Consider the following 21,781-nt stretch of genomic DNA (forward strand, 5'->3'; position numbering starts at 1 on the left):
AAAACTCTCTGAGCTATGTTTATGGTTTTAATGTGTTCAATAAAACTCTTTTTCATTGATTCCTCAAAGGTCAGTTTTTATCCAGCTTATGTCTGTATTTTCATAAATTGCGAATTTGAGAATTCCAAAATAAAGAGGCTTTTCTCTATAATAAATCAAGACACTCAGTGGGAACACTTCACAATCCCCACTTATAACCCATTCTAGTGTCTGCTTTTGCCTTTTGCAGTTCAAGAGAGCTCCATAAACTGGAGCCTACTTTTTAATTGTTAGTTGTTTTTGGTCTCAAAACTAAAAGAACAATGCCTTGATTATTTGGTGCATATCAAGTTATAAAAGAAGCCAGTGATGCTTTTGATCCCTCAGCCAGCCCACCCTCCTGTATTTTCTACTACTTCATTCGTTCCCTGCAGCAGGGAACTGGCCAGGCCTGACTCTCATGCATCGTCCTCTCCCAGGGCTTGCATCGCAATGACGGGCAACGACCTAGGAGTCACCCTTGACACTTCATCCTGTTCCATCCTCTGCCCATATTCAACCTATCCTCAAGCCCTGTCAATCTTCCTGACCAAAACCACTCGAGTACCCATCTCCTTCCAGCTCTGCCAGCTCTATCCTCATCCAAACTCTGACAGTCCCATATTCTGATTTCCTGCCGCCATCTTGCCTCCTGAGCCATCCTCCACACACCAGCCAAGACAATCCTCTTAAAACATAAACCTGATCACACCGGCTTGCCAGCTTAAAATCATCCTTCAGTGCCTCCTCATTGATCTTAAGAAAAAAGCCAAAGCCATGAAAATGGGTTTCTTGGTCTTACAGGTCCAAACTTGCCTCATCTTCTCCTCTTCCTCTCTCACTGTGGCCCAGCTACAAAGGCTTTCTTTGCCTTCCTTAAATTGTCAGCTTCTTTCACCACTAGGACTTTGCATCTGCTTTCCTTCTGTGTGTGTGTGGGGGGGTACTCTTCCCCACAAAATCTCCCTTCTTATCTTCCTCACACTTCCAAGAATTCATAATTAAACGTTTATCTCTACAATGGTCTGGCAAATGTTGTTATGCCCTTCTAGATCACCATCATTTTGTGTGGTCATGCTCTCCCCTGGAGCTCCAGCTCTAGTCCCAGGCCGTTGACATTGGAGGCTGGAGGTGATCCTCTCCCATGTCACACCCACTCACCGCACTCATGAGCGAGTCCAGGACGCTGACTGCAAATGCTGTCCCACATGCAAATGGCTGCGTGAGGTACAGTTCTGTGTCGGGGTCATCATCATCGTCTTGGTCCAAAAACTGAACGTTAGTATCATTCACTAGAAAAAGTATGAAATGAGAATTAGCTCAAAAGACCACACAAACACACACACACACTGAAGCCAGGGAAAGAGCAGGCTACTGATTTAACAACACTGAAGTCACTGGAAAGGAGAGAAAAGCATGGGAGAAGCTGTCAATGAATCTTGGGGTGGGAGCCGGTGGACTCAATGGACTGCTCTTATGTGATTGTTCAAGCTTCCCAGGCCTGGAGAGCCAGTGAGGTCAAGCAGCCTTGCTCCACAGCAGACCACCGGAGAACGGCTGAACAGTGCTGGTCAGTCCTTTGGTATAGTTTTAGAATCATGACCGAAAAACACCTCAGAGGTGTTTTTCGGTCACCAGGTCCTTTGAGAGATGGATGTATTTCAAGGATGAGTAGCCATGAGTAGCCATGCTGGGATGCTAAGTTTAGCCACAGGAAAAGAAAGCAACTTATTGAGACCAAAGAGCAGAAGACTAGGAGCACAGCAAAGGCAAAAAGCAAGGAATTTGCCTGTAGGCAGGACCTACGGCCTGCCTGGGGTCGGCCCAGGGAGGGTCAGGTATCCCTAGCCCTGAATCCAGGCCCACGCCGACAGGCCCTGTTGGACAGAACAGTGACCCCAGCTGGGATGGATCCCTGGCTGTCTCCGGCTGCTTGATGACAAGGACTTGCTGTGCATTCCGAGCTGCATGGGGATGCCCACGTTCTCCCTTTCCCCTTCTACCCAGTTCAATCTTTTAGATGCTGCAGCTCTAAGAGAAGCAGCATTTGATGCTGTAGTTCATTTCCATCTGAGGATTCCTCAAGGACTTCTCCGGCAGGCATGTGCAGACTGATTGGCTGTGTCACTAGATGTCTTTAACTTATTAAAAATTAAATGACAAATTAATTTCCATTCCCATCTTGGCTTCAGAAATTATCAGTTTTGCAGGGCAAGTAATAGGGAAGAAAGTGTGTGGTGGGGGAGGAGATGAGCACTTGTGATTTCTGGATAATTATGACACTTTTAGGAAAAGAATAAATGAGGTTTCCTTCTTCTGATTCCTTTCTAAATGTATCAGTAGTGAATTCTCTTTCCTAGAGTTATTGTTTTAATTTTTTATTTCCTGAGCATAACTTTTTGGATAAGTTTGGTTGTTTTTTTTTTTTTCAACCTTTGCTTGTTTATTGTATAAGACAGAATAAATGATAATAGGATATCAGGCTAGGCATGGAATTAGTTTTAAATGACACCATCTTGTTTCCCTAGAGAAAAATTTTAATGGGGGAACATCTTTGCTCAGCAACACTTGAATTACATGCTGGTGGGTAAAATTACAAAATGCAGGATCAGACAAGTAAGCTTTAAACCCAGCCTCTGTACTAACTCTGTACAAGCGATGCATTTTATTATCATTCTGGACCTTAGTTTCTTTCTCTGTAAAGTGGGAGAAATACTAGCAGCTCTCATGAGACTGTTGGGAGGCTCCTAGGAGATTGTACCTGGTGAGCCTGGCCCAGGACCTTGATAAGCATTAGCTTATCTCAAGATTGCCTTTCTCATTAAATGCTCTGTCTACCCTACTGTTTGGAAAATTCCCAGCTTCCCTCCGCCTCTCTCAGAAGCAAGTAAGGCCTTGCTCAGGCATTCTATAGAGTCAAATGGTAGCTTTTCCGCTTCTCCCTCCATTTGCCACTTTGTGAATCAGAAAATGTAAACTCTGGGCAATATGCAGAGGAGCATGGTTTTAATTACTTGGGATAGCCAAGGATGGTGTGTATACTGACACTCTGAAAGAGGTAGCGTCTGTTCTCTCTTTTCAAGAGCACGTGGAAGGCTGGTAGTGTACTTGGAGGGGAAGTGGTCACTGGAAGGGAGAGGTGACAGATTGTCAGCGAGCCAGGTGTCTCTGTCACTGGGATGCAGGAACCAGGATTCCATGAAAATCCTGGGCCTAGTCTGGGAGCGTCTCAGAGGGAAATCAGTGTTACCCAAAGCCTACTTCAGTAATTATGTGGTGCTAACAGGTGATTTTTTAAACTCCCCCCGCCCCCCCGCAAATGTTTTATGGTCATAGATGACTGGAAACCAGGTTAAGTAGCTTTAAACAAATGTCCTTCTTGTGGAACGTCTAGAAGCTTCTGGCCCACTATCATCAATTGAAACTCTCCAGGTGGATGAAGACTGGAATATACTACATAGTTTTTAAAAACCTGGCTTCCCTCTATGCTTTTTTGAAGGCATTTGACTGGTTTGGTGTGATGCAGACCACATCTCAGAACACGTAGGTAAATAGTAAATATTGGTGGGGTATGGGGAAGCGAGGTGGTCAAACGGTGATGGTATGCTTGCTAAAGGTGGTATGACCACCAGGAAAATAGAGCTTAGTGCAGGCAGTAAGGGCGGTGTGAACACACGGAAGGTTGTCTGAACTCAGAGAAGAAATCTGGGGAGGGAACGAAGGCTAGGGGAGAGTCAGTTATGCTAACTGAATGCCTGCATCGTTGCTTCAGATTTGGGGCTCCAAGCCTTCTCTTTTCTCTTCCCCTCATCACAAATCGAGATATCCTAGTTGGTAGCACACAAACTCAAAACACAAAAAGAAATCCCCGGCAGTCGTGATTTTGAAATGCAGCTGCAGGTTTCTGAGAAGGAGATAATCTGGATGAATTTTCCAACCAGTGGTCTGGGCTGCACGAGCTCCCTGGCCTCTTACAACCCTAAGGTCCCAAGAAGAGCAATCCAGAAACCTAGGCTTTTAGCCAACTTCTCTAAACATGAAAAAGATGCCTCTCCTGCTGCTGGAAACAGAAAATAGTGCGATACTCCTTGACCTGAGTGAATTTGTCCTGATAAATAGCTCCGTCTACAATAATGCAGTGCTGAATGGCGGACAATTTATTCCTTAGTTTCCAGACACCTCACAAGCAAGATGACTGTGTTAAAAGCCTGCTCTCTTATTTTGAAATATATTTGGGGGCCAAGAGAATGGCATGTTCGTTTCATCTGTGAGTCATTGGAAGGCAGGTGCTCCCCACCTCCCCATCCACCCCTCTACAGAACAGCACTTCCGCTGTCTCTATTTAGAAGATCAATCCCCAGTTCTGAGACCTGCTGCTGATGGGCGCCTTTTACAGAGTTATTAACCAAGTCACAGGGAAGCGTGAAGGGCCTGACAGATGTAGTCATGACCAGGACCCTTCATCTTCCTGGTGTGTCCACTCTGAATCTCTGGGAGGCTCTGGACAGCCAGGTAGGGGCCACAGGGGAGGGCTGGGCCTCAGTGGCCACTAACCCTTTGTCCTTGGCACCCTTCTTGAAATCTAGTTTTCGTAAGAAAATGTCCCCTAGGAACTGGCTGCTTTTATGGCTTTAGGACCAGAGCTTCTGAGAAAAGACCTCAGAGGGGGGGAAAAAAAAAAAAAAGGCAAATAAAGTCAGAATAAAGGAAAATAAACAGCTGGAGGGAAGGCTCCGTCTTAGGTTTCTCATCTTAAAATTTTTATATTTCTCCTTTGACTTCTCTGAGAGCTGTGAAGACGTGTCAGTCAAACTGACAGCTTGTTGGAAGAGGACTATAAGGGAGAAGGCGGGAGAGCAGAGGGACACATGGAAGGGGTGGGGGGAAGGCCCAGGCCAAAGGAAATGAATTAGAGCAAAGATGCTTTGGAAACAACTGCCAGGTCAGATGGGTGTGATCAAAGCTTTACTGATGCTGTGTGGGGAAAAAAATCATTAAGAAAGGCCAGAACAAGACAGTCGATTCCAACCAGAGCCACAAATAAAACACAGTCAAAGCAGTGCCATGGGGTAGTCTTTCTGTTACAGCCCATGAAAGAAAAAACAAGCCGATGAGAGTTGGAAACACCAACAACAGAACAAAAGGAGATACTGATGTGAAGGAAAACAGTGCTTCTTACCCAGTTCGGTTATCATTAGAATGTGCGTCCCACTGTTTTTTTCCTGATTGACTGATACCAAAGGCAACTTGCCAGGTTTAGCTAATTGGATACAGCATTTAAGGGTTGGGGAAAGGGAGTGGAGGAAAGTACAGAAAAAGAAGAGCGTGAGGGAGTAAAAGAGGACACATTGTAACGTAAGGGGACCCAGCGCCATAGGTGGTTAGTAGTCTTGGTCGGGGGGGGGGGGGGGGGGGGGGGGGGGAAGGCACCACTCAGCAGCTTTGCAAATTCACAGATGGTAGGAGGGAATGCCACCGTGGGTTTAAAAGTTGCATTCCACTGGCCCGTGATCATGGCCGTCCAAGCTCCATGATATTTCAGGCCAGAGTGTCATTCACGGACAATGGCCTTTAGTTGAGAAGTTCAGCTAGGATAAATTAAAGGCCCATTGCTTCCACCCAGTTCTCAGAATGGGTCTGGCTTAGACCTGAGGCTTTGTACCTCAGTGGAGGGCTCTGATTGCAGGAGCTGTCTGGAGGTGCTTCCAATGAAAATCACCAGAAAGAGTCCATGGATTATGCCTTTCCTCCTTTCCTCCCCCTTCCCTAATTTATGCCCCAATCTCAAATCCATCATCTCAAGCTTCGTTGAGAACAGTGACCAGCATAAAGGAAACTGTCTATTCATCGCAGAGGAAAGATAGATCAGTTTTCCTTTTGGTATTGTCATATTGTTACCCATACCTCTCTCCACCTCCCCCAAAACAAACCCTACTAAAGCCCTCTATGATGAAGGAGCTAAGAACAGGCTACCTGCATACCCTATGTGGCTGGAAGAGAGGACAACAATCTGCCCAAAGCTGAGATTCACTCCTACCTAGTTCAGTAATGATGGGGATGTTGACCCCAGTCGTTATAGATGGTTGACGTAACATCCCGTGCACTGGGCTGTTATCTGGAGAGGATCTGTCCATTCCTGGAGGTGTGAACCCTAGTAGAAAAGAAAGAGAGGGAGAAAAGTCAGAGGCATGGAAAGCTTGGGAATACTATGAATAATATACATACACAATAAAAAATAGTTTATGCATTATTTACAGATCAACAATTAGCATTCACGGAATATACTCTTGTGTGTTGCTTTTGTGAAGTACAAAGTAGGAGGCCATTATAAATAATTCTAACCTGCCTTGATAGCACCCTAAAATGAGTCTCTACACCAATTACTGATCTTGCTCACAGATTTTTTGCTCCCCTCACCTTCCAGGCAGATAAGATTGTACCTCTGTGCCTCCACGTGACACAGGAAATGCTTTGGTCCATGAAAAGTGGACAGAACAATACCATTACTTCTGGTACAAATATTTGACTTTCTGCCTCCCTTCCCAGACTGTGGCAACCATGGGAACTTGGGTTACTATGGAGACAAAGACTGGGTAGCAGCTCTAGACAACAACCCAGACCACAAAGCATTCTGAGTGAGTAAAGAGGTGATCTGTGTTGCTCGAAGACACTGGGGATCATGGTGCTGTTGTTATCACAGCATAACCTAACCTACCCTGACTATTACCATAAACTAACCGATTATTCTCTTGCCAGTGAGTGACTCAAGTCAGAGATCTTGACAGATTCTGGTCAAAGGGAAGTGGGAAGAAATTTGCTTGGGGGCTTTTAGGAAGTGTTTGCTTGCTCTTAAAAAGAACACACAGAATCTCTTAAGAGAGTCTCTTTTAATTCACTGGACATTGCTGTTGTACCTGTGGTGCCTGGAACCATGGCAGCCATCTTGCAACTGGGATGGGCATCAGCAGAAAACGAAGCCAGCTTAATGAGACTGGCTGAACGAATGATGGAAAGACTTACTGACAGAAATAACTCCTTGAGGGAGTGCCTGGGTGGCTCAATCAGTTGAGCATAGGCTCTTGTTTTCAGCTCAGGTCATGATCTCAGGGTCATGGGATTGAGCCCTGCATTGAGCTCTGTGCTGGGCATGGAGCCTGCTTGGGATTCTCTCTCTCTCCCTCTGCCCCTCCCCTACTCTCTCACTCTCTCGCAAAATAAATAAATAAATAATAAAATAGAAAGAACTATCATTGAGTTACTGAATTAGCTAACCTTAGAGCCAAAACCAACTGACCTCAGTATTTTGTACTACATGAGACTTTATATACAGTATATATAAATGAGATTATAATATATACTATGATAATGAGATCATGTGCATATTTTATATATAATAATTATATGTATATGTACATATTATTTTTTATTGTAAAAAATCCTGAAGCAGGATACATTGGTTTTATACACACACACACACACACACACACACACACAGAGTTTTATATGTATGTAATTGATTCTTTCACAACACAGGTTTGAGCTGTGTGGGTCCACTTATATGTGAATTCTTTTTGATAAATATAATGGATCCCTATAAGTGTAATTTCCTTATGACTTTCTAAATAATTTTCTTAGAAATCTAATTTTCTTCTCTCTAGCTTACTTCATTGTAAGAATATAGGATATAATACAACATACCAAATGTAGGTTCCTCGACTATTTACCAGTAGGGATCCACTCACCAGTAAGCTCTTAATAGTTAAGTTCTGGGGACTCAAGAGTTATGCATGTATTTTCATCTGTATGGGGGGGTGGGGGGGCTGGTGTCCTTCAACTCTCCCATTGTTCAAGGGTCTACTGTATATATTTTTCCTTTTGCGTGAGCCCAAATGAAGAGTTTTCTTTTCTTTTCCTTTGCAGCAGAATTCATTCTGACTACCACTCCCCTGGTTTGTCGCAGGTCCCAGAACTCCCCAACGTGCCAAACACAGACCTCATACAGTAAATGCGGGCACAGGACATTGGATAGTAGCCTACTTGGTTTCTGACTTTTGCCATTTGGGCTTCTCAGACCCAAATCCCAAGGACATGTTAAAATGAGCTTGACCCAGCCACGATTTCGAGGCTGAGCAGATGCCTCTTTAAGCATGTGCATAGAGACCTATAAACATTAGATATTTATTTAACCCCATATATTCATTTGGCAAAAATTAATTTTATCCAGGCATGCATGTGGCAAGTGCTACCATCAACTCTGTGCTGGCTGTAAGACTCAGTTTTCTCCGAAACTTAGAGGACAGGCAGACAGATGTTCACATTCACTTTGGTTTCCCTTCTTTGTCCTTGGGGGATTGGCTAGGTGGGCTTACCAGTGAATTAAAGATTTGCGGATACAAAGTCACTTGCTAAGTTTCCAAGGTCTCTTCCAAATAGGCCATTTGGCCAGATCCCTGACTTGGTCTCCAGTATTGTGGCAGTGGTGGGCTGATTCTGGTTTACAGTTCATGTGAAGCTCCGTCTATCCGGACTGAAATGACAGGTGCTCTGTAATTGCCTGTTGTTTTCAAGGTGCATAATGCATGAAATGCCAGCACAATATAAAAGGGTCTCCCTATTTCCTGCTCTCCTGTGTATAAATTTCATACTATTGAATGCCATACTTTCAGAAAGAAAAGTATGATTTATTGTTCATTCCCTGATTGCACTTAATTTTACTCTTTATGTGGGTATACTGTGCACAGAGTAAGTAATGTCAAGTGACAGTATAATGTCCATCTTTCTAAACTTTGGAATGTGTATCTTTCAGCCAACCACATAACCAAGAACATGCATTTTAAATGCTAGCTGTTTTCTTCCCCAGAATAGTGAAGGGGGAAACTAAACTGTTTCCATCAGAAGTTTCACTCAAAAGCATGAAAAACTACAAGTGACAGCTGTGCAGATTCGGTGGATGTGACGTTTTTGAATTTCTTCAACTTGACAAGTAAACACCTTAAATCGGTAATGCTATATGCATAATACATGGCCTGTATTTTGACATCCATCATCAAATGCTGACTTGAGAAAATACGGGTTTGTACGTCAAGGAATAGCACCCATAAAACAGGGAGAAATGCAGGTCACACGGTATTAGGAAAACTGTATTTCATTACAGAACCTGCAACAAGCCACAGCATCCTTTTATTTTATCTTATTTAAAGATTCCATTTTCAGCTGTGAAAAGACTCAACTCCTTTGCATGAAACCTTCATTTAGAAATGACATGCTTGCTCATAGGCATATTTCATTTTGCTTTCATATTCCATTTTCCCCTTCAGTCGCCAAGCCTGGCTCCATTAGCATCTGCAACTGACAAACTACGGTGGGTGTCCAAGACATCTCTCCATTAAAAGTTCCTTCTCTTTCCTATGCATGACCCCAAGAACAGGGTGCTTTTGTTGGAAAGAAAACTTCAGCAATGATAAGGTCTTTCTCTTTTGCTCCTTTTCTAGCTACATATTGTTCACAGCAAAAGGCAGAGACAAAAGAAATAGATTTCATCTTTTTTTTTCCCTCCCCCTCCTGTAGGGTTGTTTGAAAGATAAACAGAATTCATTAACATTGTTTTCTTAGAGGTCCTAATATGGAAAACCTGTGGTTTGAAATGACAGGGCTGACCCAGATTCCCTAAATGGCCTTGGAGAGAAGAGAAATTCAGGTACCTTCCTTTGGAAGAGAGTTGGCACTCTGGTCTTTGATGGCATCTACCCCATTCGTCATAGCAGCTGTTGATAAAGGGGCAGCTCTAAATTGTGTCCAGTTGTCTTCCTCCCCACCCCATCATTGTTTGCTGCATGGACACATCTTTGGTTGAACTTTAAGTCTCTACATAAAACAGCTCTCCAGTTCCACATGAGAGAGCATGGGCCCATACAATATACTCCAGGGATCATAATCTACAACTGGAGAATGGTGAAATGAGCAAACTTTCCTTTCAATAGTTAAACTAACACTTGAGAAATTAATTTCAGAAGCAAACACTTATTTTGCCAAGAGAGAGGACGAAGAATGTTGGCGTCTGAGAGATAGGATGAGAAGTTCTTAATTAGGAAAAGATCCAAGTTCAGTCACTCTTACGGAGATGGCCTCCTGATTCTTTAGATGTATCCCCCTTCTCTCTGTTGAGCACAGCCAGAGGAGGCAAGTTTGGAGCTAAAAATGACTTCCAAAGATTACCTGATCTCATTAAAGTGAAAGCCCCTCCCCATTCCAGTCCTCTGGGGCAGATGAGAGGGGCTTATGTTTCCTTTCCATTCTTTAGGCATTAGCCATAAATGGGCCCAACACGCCCCCTCCTAAGCCTGCTCACTCAGCATGCTATATGAGAACTTCAGGCCAGAGACTGAGTTTTCTATTTTTTTAAACTCCCTAGATTGTCTTTGGAATGCCTGCCCATAGAGAAGAAATGGGGTGGAATAGTTAAAAGTATGACCTTTGAAGTCAGATGCCTTGGGTTCGAAATCTGATTCATTTACTTCTGAGCTACAAAACTATGAGCATAGCTCTGACTCCGTAAGCCTCTGTTTCTTTGTCTATAAACTGGAAGTATTTCATATGTAGGGCAATTGTAAGGATAAAATGAAATAGTGTATTCAAAACATTTAGTATAATGCCTGGTATAAAGCAAGTACTCAAAAATTCGACTACTGGTGATAATACTTCGCTAGGTACACAGTAAGTATTTGTGGAAAAGTATAGCACCCATCACCACTTCTTCCCTATGGATAAAGAATCAAGGAAGCTTTTGGCATTTTTTTTTTTTAATTTTCGTGTAGAGAAAACCCTACAAAATTAACGGTAAGACAATGAGCAGTGTGAATCCATTTTTGTAGGAATAATTAGATCACTTCAGTGATAAAAATGAATTTCAAAATATCTAATGATATAATTCAGTAACTCAAAAATTTTGAAAGATTTTTGTATAGGGATATGGTTAGGATTTTCTTTAGGTACACTGAAAACAGGGGCCAGTTGTTGAGAAAGACTAAGAAAGTCTCTTAATTCCTGACAGCAATGGTAGAATCTGGAGCCTCCTTTTTTCAGACCTACTCTGCCCCTACTCTAATTATTTAGGAATATAAAACTTCCTTCTTGAGTTCCAAGACTCCTAAAATGGTTTTTACTACTCTCTGGCTTCTTTTCCAGCATTTGCGTTCCTAATGGTATGTGCCACTGGTGGATTCAGGTGAACAAAATCAGCAGTGTCTGCTGTTCTTTTCATGATATGGGTTATTCCCAGGAGCTGGTAGCACTCAGCCCCCACAACAGAGGTTACTTTAAGTAATTTAAGTGACCTTTAGTTAAAGGAGACAAGGCCATTTCAGTTACAAAGTTAAAGAATTAACAAACACTGGGACCATCCCAAGAAGTTCAAGGAGAAGAGATAGAAGGGGATACAAAGGAGTTTTTTATTAGTTGTTTTGGGCATCTGTGTGCAGTATCCACAAGGCACCATGTGGTTGTGGGAAAAAAAATAAAAGGCAGTGGCTCAGACAAGATTTACCCCATCAGGAATGGCTAGACTTCTAGACTTGGGTTGGGTTCCAGGGTAATGCAGAGAGGAGTGCATTAGAAAATGAGGCTCAACATCACTGTCTATAGGGAAGTCAAAACAAAGGCAAGAGTGTTCTAGAACCAGACTGATTACGATCATTAGGAATGAAGAAGATAGGTGTAAATAGAACTTCATGAAAATAATTCACCAACACCTATTGAGTGCTTACTATATACTGAACTCTGTTCGTGTAATAACTATAGTTCTCAGAGCCATTCTATGTAGATACAACTATTTTGCTGGTGAGGAAACCGAAACACAAGGAAGGTAAGTAACTGGCCCCGTGGCACACACCTAGGAATTAGCAGATCTAATTAGCTGAACCTCAGTAAATTGACCCCAGGTCTCCTCTAAACCACCAAGCTATGTCTTCTATTATGTGTTAAAACTGAACTCAGGGCTTTTCATGGGCCACCTCATTTACTCCTCTGAACAACTCCATGAGGATGGGCACTGTTAACATCCCCATGTGGTAGATAAGGAAAATAAGATTCAGAACAGTCAAAGAACTTCCTCAAGCACAACCAGTTGGTAAATGGCAGATCTGGGAGTTGACCAGGCAGGCTGACATTGGAGCCCGTGGATAGCCATGTCCATGCTGCCATTCCCCCTGTGTGCGCTGCTCCCTCTTTCTCAAGGGCTGACCTAGGTGGGCAATTTGGAGGCCTGACCTAATCTCGCGTTTTTGTTGTTAAGTCACAGGGCTTGACCTCACAACCCTGAGATCAAGACCTGAGTTGGTATCAAGAGTCGAACACTTAACTGACGGAGCCAACCAGGCACCCTGAGCCAGTCATACTCTTTTGTGGTTTTCACTTTTAAACAATAGCAGATAACAACTGGGACCCATTGTAGCTACACTTAACTTGCTTTGATATGATAGCATGCACAACTCGGCACATATAATAAATGCTTTATTACAGTACTTTTCCATGGGGGAAAACACAAAGTACTTTCTAAATCTTCCCTGGTTAAATCCCCACACTTTTCCAGGGAAAGAAAGAGAGAGAGAGAGATGGAAATTCTTATCAATCACCTCCCCCAGAATAGATGGAGAAGTGAAGGTAAGTGCCTCTCCCACTCCCATAGATTTAACATAAAGGAATTGGTTCAAATGGTGGGCCAAATTATCTTTTATTGTGTGCATATAAATGACGGTTAGAAATCCATATGCTACGTTAAACTAGGGAAATAAATTAGGCCAAGTCATCTAGCTTTGCTGAGACAGGTATTCAATATGTAGTTGTAAAAGGAAAAGATCACCGTTAAAAATGATCTATAAAGACATGTTAAAATCAGGAGAAACATCTCATATTACATCATCTATGAGATGAATTAAATTTCCTGTTAATGCCAGGAAAAAAAAATCCTAAAGTGAAATGTCAGATGAAGTGAAGATCAATAAAAATATTTTGATAAGGAAATGCAACAATGCTATTTAACACATGATTGGCAACCGCTGAAACATAAATTATCCAAATTTCCCATTGCTGCTTATGGGAAAATTATGCAGATTAGAACTTGATTAGGCTTATATCATGAGACTCAATTTGGACTTTTAATCTATTAAGCTCCAATAAATGAGGCATTTGAATAGCTCCCCTGAGCAAGTATAGTAATAGCCACAGTAGTCATTTTGTGGTATGTATTCCAACAAATTCTTCAGCAGCTGAAGTCAAAAAAATTCCATGTATAGCAAGCAGCATGACCGCTTTTGCTGCCTAACTTGTAAGGGGACCATCCACATACACAGTCTTGATTTGGAAGACAGATTTTGGAAGAGTCTGCAAGAGCAACCCAGCCAAGGGAAAATCTTAGTTGAACCTCGTAATATTTTTTTCATAGTAGTTCTTGGGACCTCCTACAAAGTTGGAGTCCCAGAGTCATGAAGGCCAGGCAGCTGACCAGTGTTGAGTCAATAAAAAAAAGATAATCTACCAAGGCAGCATCTTCAGAGACTGTCCAAGGGGTACTCCGCCCCACTGCTTTCTGTTTAAGAGCCTGAGATGTGCTAGCCCAAGACAGGGTGCTGGAGGACAAAGTTTGCGGAGCTGGGGTGGGGGTGGGGGATGGCGGGGAATGTCTCTGCCAATTTCGACCAAATAGCTCATGTGCTTGGAATTGATAACTGCTCCGAGCCTGATCCTAAAAACAGAACTTAGAAGCCACATGAATAGACAATTCTGAGAAACTTAAACCACACCTTTGGGTTTCCTTGGCCTCTTTACCAATCACTCTATGTTAGAGACCCAAGAGCTTCAGAAATCCTCTAATTGGTCTCTCCATTTCACAGATGAAGAAACTGAGGCTCAGAGCTAAGAAGTTACTGTACTCAAGGTCACAGAACCAGTTGGCAGAACCAGGATAGCTGATTCTTTGCTTCCCTCCAAGTCCTTCTCCACACAAGGAACCCATTCCATAGTGGGTGGGGCAAGGCGGAGGGCAACATTATCCCCACCCTGGCCACAGGAGTGACAACATGAAGACAGTATGACTTCACAAGGTCAGCAAGATGGTCCCCTAATATCCTCGGCACACGGCTGGTTTAAGATGACTCTGTCCCCCAAGCTGGGGCCAACCTATGCTCTCCCCAGGACTTGGTGTAAAAGACTATGGGTTTTTGCTGTGGTTACAAAGCCAGAAGGAGGTAAGTATGGGGATGTGGGTGACCAGTTAGCCCAACATCAATGGGTGAAGAGAAGAGGACAGAGCTCTAATGCCACAGTCACCTCAGTTCTATGATTCTCTTTTCGTTAAGCCTTTTTGAGTTGACTGTATACCTCTTACAACCAAAATACTCCAGACAGAAAATCAGTTTGCTTGGTGAAATAGCTCATGCATGTCTGATTTTGTATTAAAAGAAATAACTGTATCTTCATTTAAACTGTCCTTTCACTTCCATTGACTAGTCAGGCACAAAACATGGGTCAGTGTAACCTCTATTTCTTCTATTTACAATAAGTAACATTAATATGGTTTGATGGTACTTTTTGCTAGATACCATATTTGATGAATACCTCGGGAAGTTGATGCTACCCATTGTGTAATCTACCTCATTTTTTTTTTTTTTTAGAATTTGTGTTTTGGGTCTGAACCAACCAAAGCAAAATCAATCAACGAACCAACCAGCCAACCAACCAAAGTTCTCTGTAGCTGTTTTCTCATTAAGTTTCATTGAGCAGACAGTGTCTTTCCTTAAAGTAAGCCTGAAGAGATGACTGTCCCAATACCTATCTCTCAAAAGAAAGGAGGGAAGGAAGTTAAGAAGGAGAGAAGGAAGTTAGGAAGTTGTTAGGAAGTCAGGAAGGAAGGAAGGAAGGAAAGAAGGAGGAAGGAAAGACAAAATTACTCATAACTCAAACACAACTAAGAACACAAATTTGGAAAGAAATATAGTATTTATCTGGTCTAATGTCTTCATTTGCCCCAGAGCTCATGGTGTCATAGTGAATTTTCCACAACTTGTCAATTGTTTTTTTTTAATCCCCTCTGCATTCATCTTACAATTTAAAAATAAGACAAACTTTGGCGATACAAATTAAATGACTTAAAATTGTATGTGCCCTTTGGCCTAAGCAATTTCACTTCTAAAAATACGTGTATGGCCATAACTTTCTTATATTAAAGGTTTGGTTACAACAGTCTTCATTCATAGTTATTAAGTAACAATGTTAAATTGAAAACAACAGGAATGTCCTGTTTTGGGAAATTAATTATGTTAAGTATAATGCACTAAACATAAGGCAGAAAAATATTTAAAAACATAGAAAATGGTCATGATAAAATATTTTGTGGAAAAACACAGGTTATATACTAATATATATCATCCCTTTTGGAAGGGGAAAATATATCTAACAGAAACAAGACTAAGGTATCAACACTAATACATCCAAGGGGTAAAATTATAGGGAATGTGTGTTTTCTTCTTTTTGCTTGTATGTACTTGCCAAATTTTCTAAAATGAATATATATTATTTGTACCATGAGAAAAAAGTGATCAAAATTATAAATTAATAAAAGAAAAAGCTTGAAAGCTCATGGGATCTTTATGACTTGAGATATGGTGGGTGGATGTACCCTGTTGAGCTCTAAAGATCCTTAGCGTTATTTTGAGATCCCACTTGGTTTGGAAGTTGGGGGGAACTAAGGTTCTAGGATAGAAGTAACCAGATGAAGTTTACACGTTAAAAGGAGAGTCTGCAGGGTGCCTGGGAGGCTCTGTCAATTGAGCATCCAACTCTTGGTTTCAGCTCATGTCGTGATCTCAGGGTCATGGCGTTGAGGCTCACTGTGGTGCTCTGCGCTCTGCTTGGGATTCTCTCTCCCTCTCCTTCTGCCCTGTGAGTCTTCAGGGTTCCCAGGTCTCTGCTGTGTCAACCTCCACTTTTTAAGGGCCACTCAAACTCAGAGGAAAGGTCGCTAAAGGCTCATCATACCGCTCTAAAGAGCACTAAGCACCAGGTGTGGGGAAGGAGCAAGCAGAGCTGATATCCCACACAGAGGAGTGGCACCTACTGATTCCCATCCCAAGGCTCACCTACTTCAGAAATGCAGTTTCCTCTCTTCCTCCAAACCCAGCTCCTGCCCCTCTTTCACCACCTCCAGGAAGCCTGCCTTGACTAACTTCTCTCTCACATTTGGTTACTTCACAAAGACATCTTTTTCTGTACTTTTTCCATTTTCTATATTACTTTAAACTGAACAAATAAATGACTACAAATTATGTATTAATTACCACATTCTAATGTTTAAATGTTTTTTTCAGTGTCTTTAATGTTTCCTTTTTTTTTTTTTTTGGTCTCCATACTTGTTAGGTTCTTCATTTCAATAAGGCGTGACTATGCCAGCCTTTTTCTTTATTATTATTATTAATTAGAATTCCTGTAATGGACCCTCCCTTTTTACTGCCACCACAAGAGGTCAAAGGCTGTTTTGCCACTAATATGGGGTCTCCTCTTTCATGCTGGATCACATTTCCAGTAAACTAGAGGCATGCTATGCCAGGGAAAAGGTAGACATATACATTGTGAGACAGTGATATGCAGTGGATACTAATAAAACACACAGAAACTTCCCCTGTGCTGCCAAGACTATATAGCATTTCGTTTCCATTACATCAATTTTTTTTCTCCCCCTTTTGTGAGCATTAATCAAAGAAATGCAAAGAGCTCATTAAAGTGATAGATTGACTGAAAATGTAACTGCCTTTACATTATAAACAGTTTCTTTATGTTCTCAGTGCTATGGGCTTTGTTTTCCAGCATTTGTCATGTAGTTCAAATGTCCTTTTACTTTTTAAAACACCAAATGCCTAATGGGCCCCGGTTGTTTGGTTTAATATGAACCAATGGCCAGTGTAGCAAAAACCAGAGCTATGAAATCCCAGGCAAACTAAAACATCCCTATCTTAAGGGCACAGAAAATTAAGTAGCTGTAAGAGATGGATTTGCCAAGTGATCCAAGGCATTGCCAAGCAATTCAGGAAAAGCAGATTCCCATCCCCGACAACTTTCAACCAGCTGTCTCGGAAGGGTTCTCGAGACAGGACGCCTGGCTTGAGAGAGCAGCCCAGGTTCCAAACATTTGATAGTCCTTTAGCAGAGAGCACTGTAAATTTTTTCTTTTAAGTTTTAAAGGCTTTCCTGAATATATGTTTCTGCTGGCAGATGAGTATATAACTGGGATCAGGTATGCCTCATACCCACAAATCTTCACCAAAGAAGAGGCTGATTGGTGCTAATTTGATTTTGGAAAAGTCGTTTACACTACAATCAATATCCCTTGACCACAACCTGAGATGAACCATAACGCTGAAGTTTAAAAACTTGAATTCTGGAGCTAGACTGCCCGAGTTTGAGTGTTGCCTTGTTTGGTTTCTAGTTTTGTGATTTGGGGAAATTTTCTTAAATCCTGCATCTCAGTCTCTTCATATGTAAAATGGGAGAGTAACAGGTCAGGAAGATTAGGTAAGTTAAATAATACAGGCAAACTGCTTACAACAGTGCCAGGAACAGAGTCAGCACTTCCTAAGTACTGACCTATTTGATGATGATGGTGACAATGATGACGATGATGATGTCAACAACAGATTAGTAATACTGTCAGAGACATGGACAGAGAATCAAAAGACATGGGTTTTAAACCAGGTCAACCCTTAACTCCCTATGACAACTTAGAAGGACTCAATGCCTTATCCAAACTCAGTTTTCCCATCTATTCATTTGAGGCAATTAAGGCAACGCCCAATCCCTTCTGGTTCTCAAAAAAACCTGTTGTCCTAATTCTGGGGCTTCGTATATGACGTGGAACCCTGAAAACTCCGGGTTAATCACTGGTGTTCAGGAATGACCACAGAGTCATCCATGGGTCATTTTCCTGTTAAGGAAGTAGAAGACACAAGCCCTTTCTTCCAGTTATCCTAGCACACAGTCTCTATCAACAAACACATGAATGTATGCATACAAGAGGCACACTCTAAATGCACCATATCACGGCAGCCATGCAGCTTTGCAAATCACAACTCAAGGCATGACGTCATATCCTCTTTCAGGAGTCACCCATGAGGCACGACCCTCCCATCAGAAGCCTACTCAGTAGTAAGACAATCCAGGTTCATCTCTTAACGCCATGATTATAGTTACTGCAACCACTCTGGTCCTCAGTGTCTTCATCTGGAAAATGGGGACAACTCTAAGGTCCCTTCCAGCTCTGAAGTTTATGTCTCTTCCATGACCCCAGATTTTAAAAGAAAACGTGCATAGAATACACTAGCAAGGAGAAGCAAGACGATCTCTTTTCAGAGGCTCTAGTATAGATCCTGCCTTTCAATTGTATTTTATACCTTTGCCCAGAGAATGAAATTGCAGGGCTCAAACCAGTGAGAAGGATGTACTTTCTCCAAAGTTGCTATAATGGCCAAAAAGGCCATAAATAACCATTTATTAAACAAACAGTATGGGCTAAAGGAAGAGAAAGCGCCACAATTAGGCCCGTGGGGCCTGCAGGCATGGTACATAACAGTGGGACTCTCTCATAATCCCAGCAATATGTTACCAGTTGTTCCATTTTCTTGAAGCTATCTTCATAATCAAGATGCTATCCCAGCCATTGTGGGCTTTAGAACTATTTTTAATTTTAATTTAAAGAGCAATTAAAGAAAGACAATGGATACTCGGGATAATAAAGTAAGTGATTAGCAGCATGCAAATGACAAAGGCTTAATGATAATACGGTTCTAGTCTCCAAAGGGCTTGTCAAGAGAAAGCCCTTTCTACATGTGGTTGTTCAGCTAATGTGTCTCAACCCACAATTACAACATTGCTGACACCATTAACCAGTGAAACAACATCACTTCGCGAAATCCTTGTTGTCTCATTAAAATGGAAAGGGTCAGGTAATTTACCAGCGTTGTATGTCTAGTTTTGTTGTTGGTAATTAGCAAACATTACCCAGCATGGACTCCCACTGGGAACTGGAGAAACTTTGTGAAATATTAAAGAGGAAAGTCTTTATATTTCACTAGAAAATTGAGAAGAGATGCAGTAATATTCTCCCTGTCACGCCCTTGCATTTAGGAAAAGTAAGGAGCACGCTGGAATTCTTTTAACTTAGGGAGACATGATCAAAAAGCACTGGGAAGTCACTGCTCAAATCAATACCCTGAACCAGGCTGGAAACTGGCAGACAGGGTTCGCAAAAGGTGGTGGGGTGGGAGGACAGGAAAATTGCAAACTACATCTTTATTGCTCTTACTTAGGTTTTTTGAATTAATCTTCTTGAAATAGAGGAAAGGGGCTATAAAAAGTTTTCTCTTTGGAAGGCTTTGTAATTTAAATAAGCCCCAGAACTGTTTACTCAAAAAGTTATTGATATACATTTTTAAATGTCGAGATTGAGGAAATATATCCCAGTGCCAGGACTTCCTGCCTTTCTGCTTCTTAATGAAAGCCTCCACAGGCACGGGAACCTAGACCCCGCCCGAAATGCTGGCCAACCCCTCAGTGTGTTGTCAGGAAGCAGAATGGTATCTTATTCTTTAAATGGAACTTTTGGAACATAAAACACATTCCAATAAATGTGAACAGAAAATTATGAATTCATTAAACTACTTTGGTATCTCGCGCTATATATAATATTTATATTCCGACTACTGTAAAATATGCTTTAATATCTTTAGGCAACTATAAGGACTTAAATATTTATAAAATGGCTAAAGATAAAGTATGGCCCTTTTATTCCTACATACAGATGATGTAAGGCGTGCAATCAAAGACAATAACACTCTCTGCCCATTTGTCATCTTAAAGGAGCCGATCACTGCGCCATCCCTCGTGTGCCATCTACATAAGAGTTGTTGCCGACACAGGCAACTCCAGAGGACTTTGCGTCTTAAAAACTACCTAGAGTGCTATACTTCACAGAAAACAGGGCTTTCTGAAAATGGAGACAAAACAATAAATTTGCAGGCAAAACAGCTCCAAGAGGGGCTTCAAAATACTGCTGTATTTATCTCTGGGACATCTGGGAACAGGAAGCATTTTGATTTAATATTTCATAACATAGAAGCAATTGCTTCCTTGTATGGTATATAATTAATGCTCATAAAAAGAGGGTTTTTAAAAAATCTACAGTATCCTAAATGCAAATAGATAGATAAATAAATAAATAAACAAATGAATGCACGACACACCTGGACTTCCTTTAGAAACGTGAAACAGCCTCATATAATTCAATAAAAAGAAAGCCACCATGAATTTATAATCACCTGGGGGCCTATTAAAAGTAGGTTTATAGATTAAGTGTAAAACTTCACCCATGACATTCCTTCTTTGTCGCTATACCCAGGGTTTGATTGATTTCCAAACTTCCTCCATTTCCTTCTCTGCCGATTAGGCACCCACCTGCCTTGACCTCTCCCGTGTACCCATAGCTGGAAACCACCTGGAAGTTCATGAGTCAAAGTTCATTTCTCACATAACTCATATTTTTATAATGTCCACGACATGCTTTGCAAACCTCCCTGCAAGCAGCCTTGGGAGGCGCCCCAGTCCATGGAGCTGGAAGCTTACAGAATCAGCAGCCCCGTGTGAGAATCATACATGGTTACCTTACTCGCACTGCACCTTGGAATCTCTTTTGCCTGCTTCCTATCCCCAGGGTCAGCTTTAATTGCTCTGGGGCGTGGCTTGGGTGAGGTTTAAAAGCGCCCTGGTTGGAGCAAGCACATGGGTGGCTCAGTGGGTTGAAGCCTCTGCCTTCGGCTCAGGTCATGATCCCAGGGTCCTGGGATGGAGCCCCGAATTGGGCTCTCTGCTCAGCAGGGAGTCTGCTTCTCCCCACCTCTCTCTCTCTGCCTGCTGCTCTGCCTACTTGTGATCTTTCTCTGTCAAATAAAGAAATAAAATCTTTAAAAGGAAAAAAAAAAGTTCCCTGGTTGATCACCACGTGCAGCTAAAGTGGAAAACCTACAGGCTAGGCAAACTTGTTGAACCTGTATGCAAATATTTCTGCATACAACTACGGGGAGGTAAGGGAAAGAATAAAGAGATGATCCATCATTTTATTAGGTACTTAAAAGGATCCAAGACTCCTTCCGTGATTAAAAACCAGAAGTTCCCCTGGTCTCCTGGCTGAGGCCCAACATAATTTTATATATATATTTTTTAATTTATTTTTTTTTAAGGACAAAAGAGGCCAAGAAGGGAAGACAGTTGTCACTATCACTTAGCTGGAGCAGCATAGGCCATCCTCTGCCAGTGCCAACTCTGCAGACTTGCAGTGAGCTGTGTGAGGCCGAGCCTCTCTGCTTCACAGAAAACCTTCCATTGTGAGGGGCCACACTAGCCTATCTATGGAGGGAAAATCCCATGGTCATTGTCAATCAGCCCCTGTTTTTCAGCTCCCCTGTAAACATCTGTAAATCTACTGCACCTGGACTGCCCACCTCCCAGAGATGTTTTGGTTGCCACCACTATTTGTTTTCTGTGCGTTATCTACTGACAAGCAGAATCAGTGGTTATTCTGGCCGCTAGGGACAAATGGATAACCCTCTCTTGCCATTTGTTATTTTGGGGGGGATGGAATGAAAGACCATAGTAAAATTATCCAAACATAATAACAACAAAAATAGCTAACGTTGCTTGATTTCGAACTGCATCGCAGTTACTAAGA

General features: G+C 42.0%; 1 protein-coding gene across 33 annotated transcripts in view; it reads right to left on the reverse strand.

The window, feature by feature from the left end:
* KCNMA1 (potassium calcium-activated channel subfamily M alpha 1) overlaps window positions 1–21,781 on the reverse strand; it is a 724,697-nt gene that overhangs the window by 33,350 nt on the left and 669,566 nt on the right. For 22 of the 33 annotated variants that reach the window (XM_032312897.1, XM_032312898.1, XM_032312877.1 and 19 more), the window contains 2 exons: window positions 6,056–6,169; window positions 1,180–1,310 (listed from right to left, as the gene is read on the reverse strand). In XM_032312897.1, the coding sequence (XP_032168788.1) occupies window positions 1,180–1,310; window positions 6,056–6,169 (245 nt within the window). Of the gene's footprint in view, window positions 1–1,179; window positions 1,311–5,197; window positions 5,279–6,055; window positions 6,170–21,781 lie in introns of all 33 variants that reach the window. The other 11 variants (XM_032312863.1, XM_032312868.1, XM_032312865.1 and 8 more) reach the window with 1 other exon arrangement.

Source organism: Mustela erminea, chromosome 14, assembly GCF_009829155.1.
Source record: "Mustela erminea isolate mMusErm1 chromosome 14, mMusErm1.Pri, whole genome shotgun sequence".
Lineage (NCBI taxonomy): Eukaryota > Metazoa > Chordata > Mammalia > Carnivora > Mustelidae > Mustela > Mustela erminea.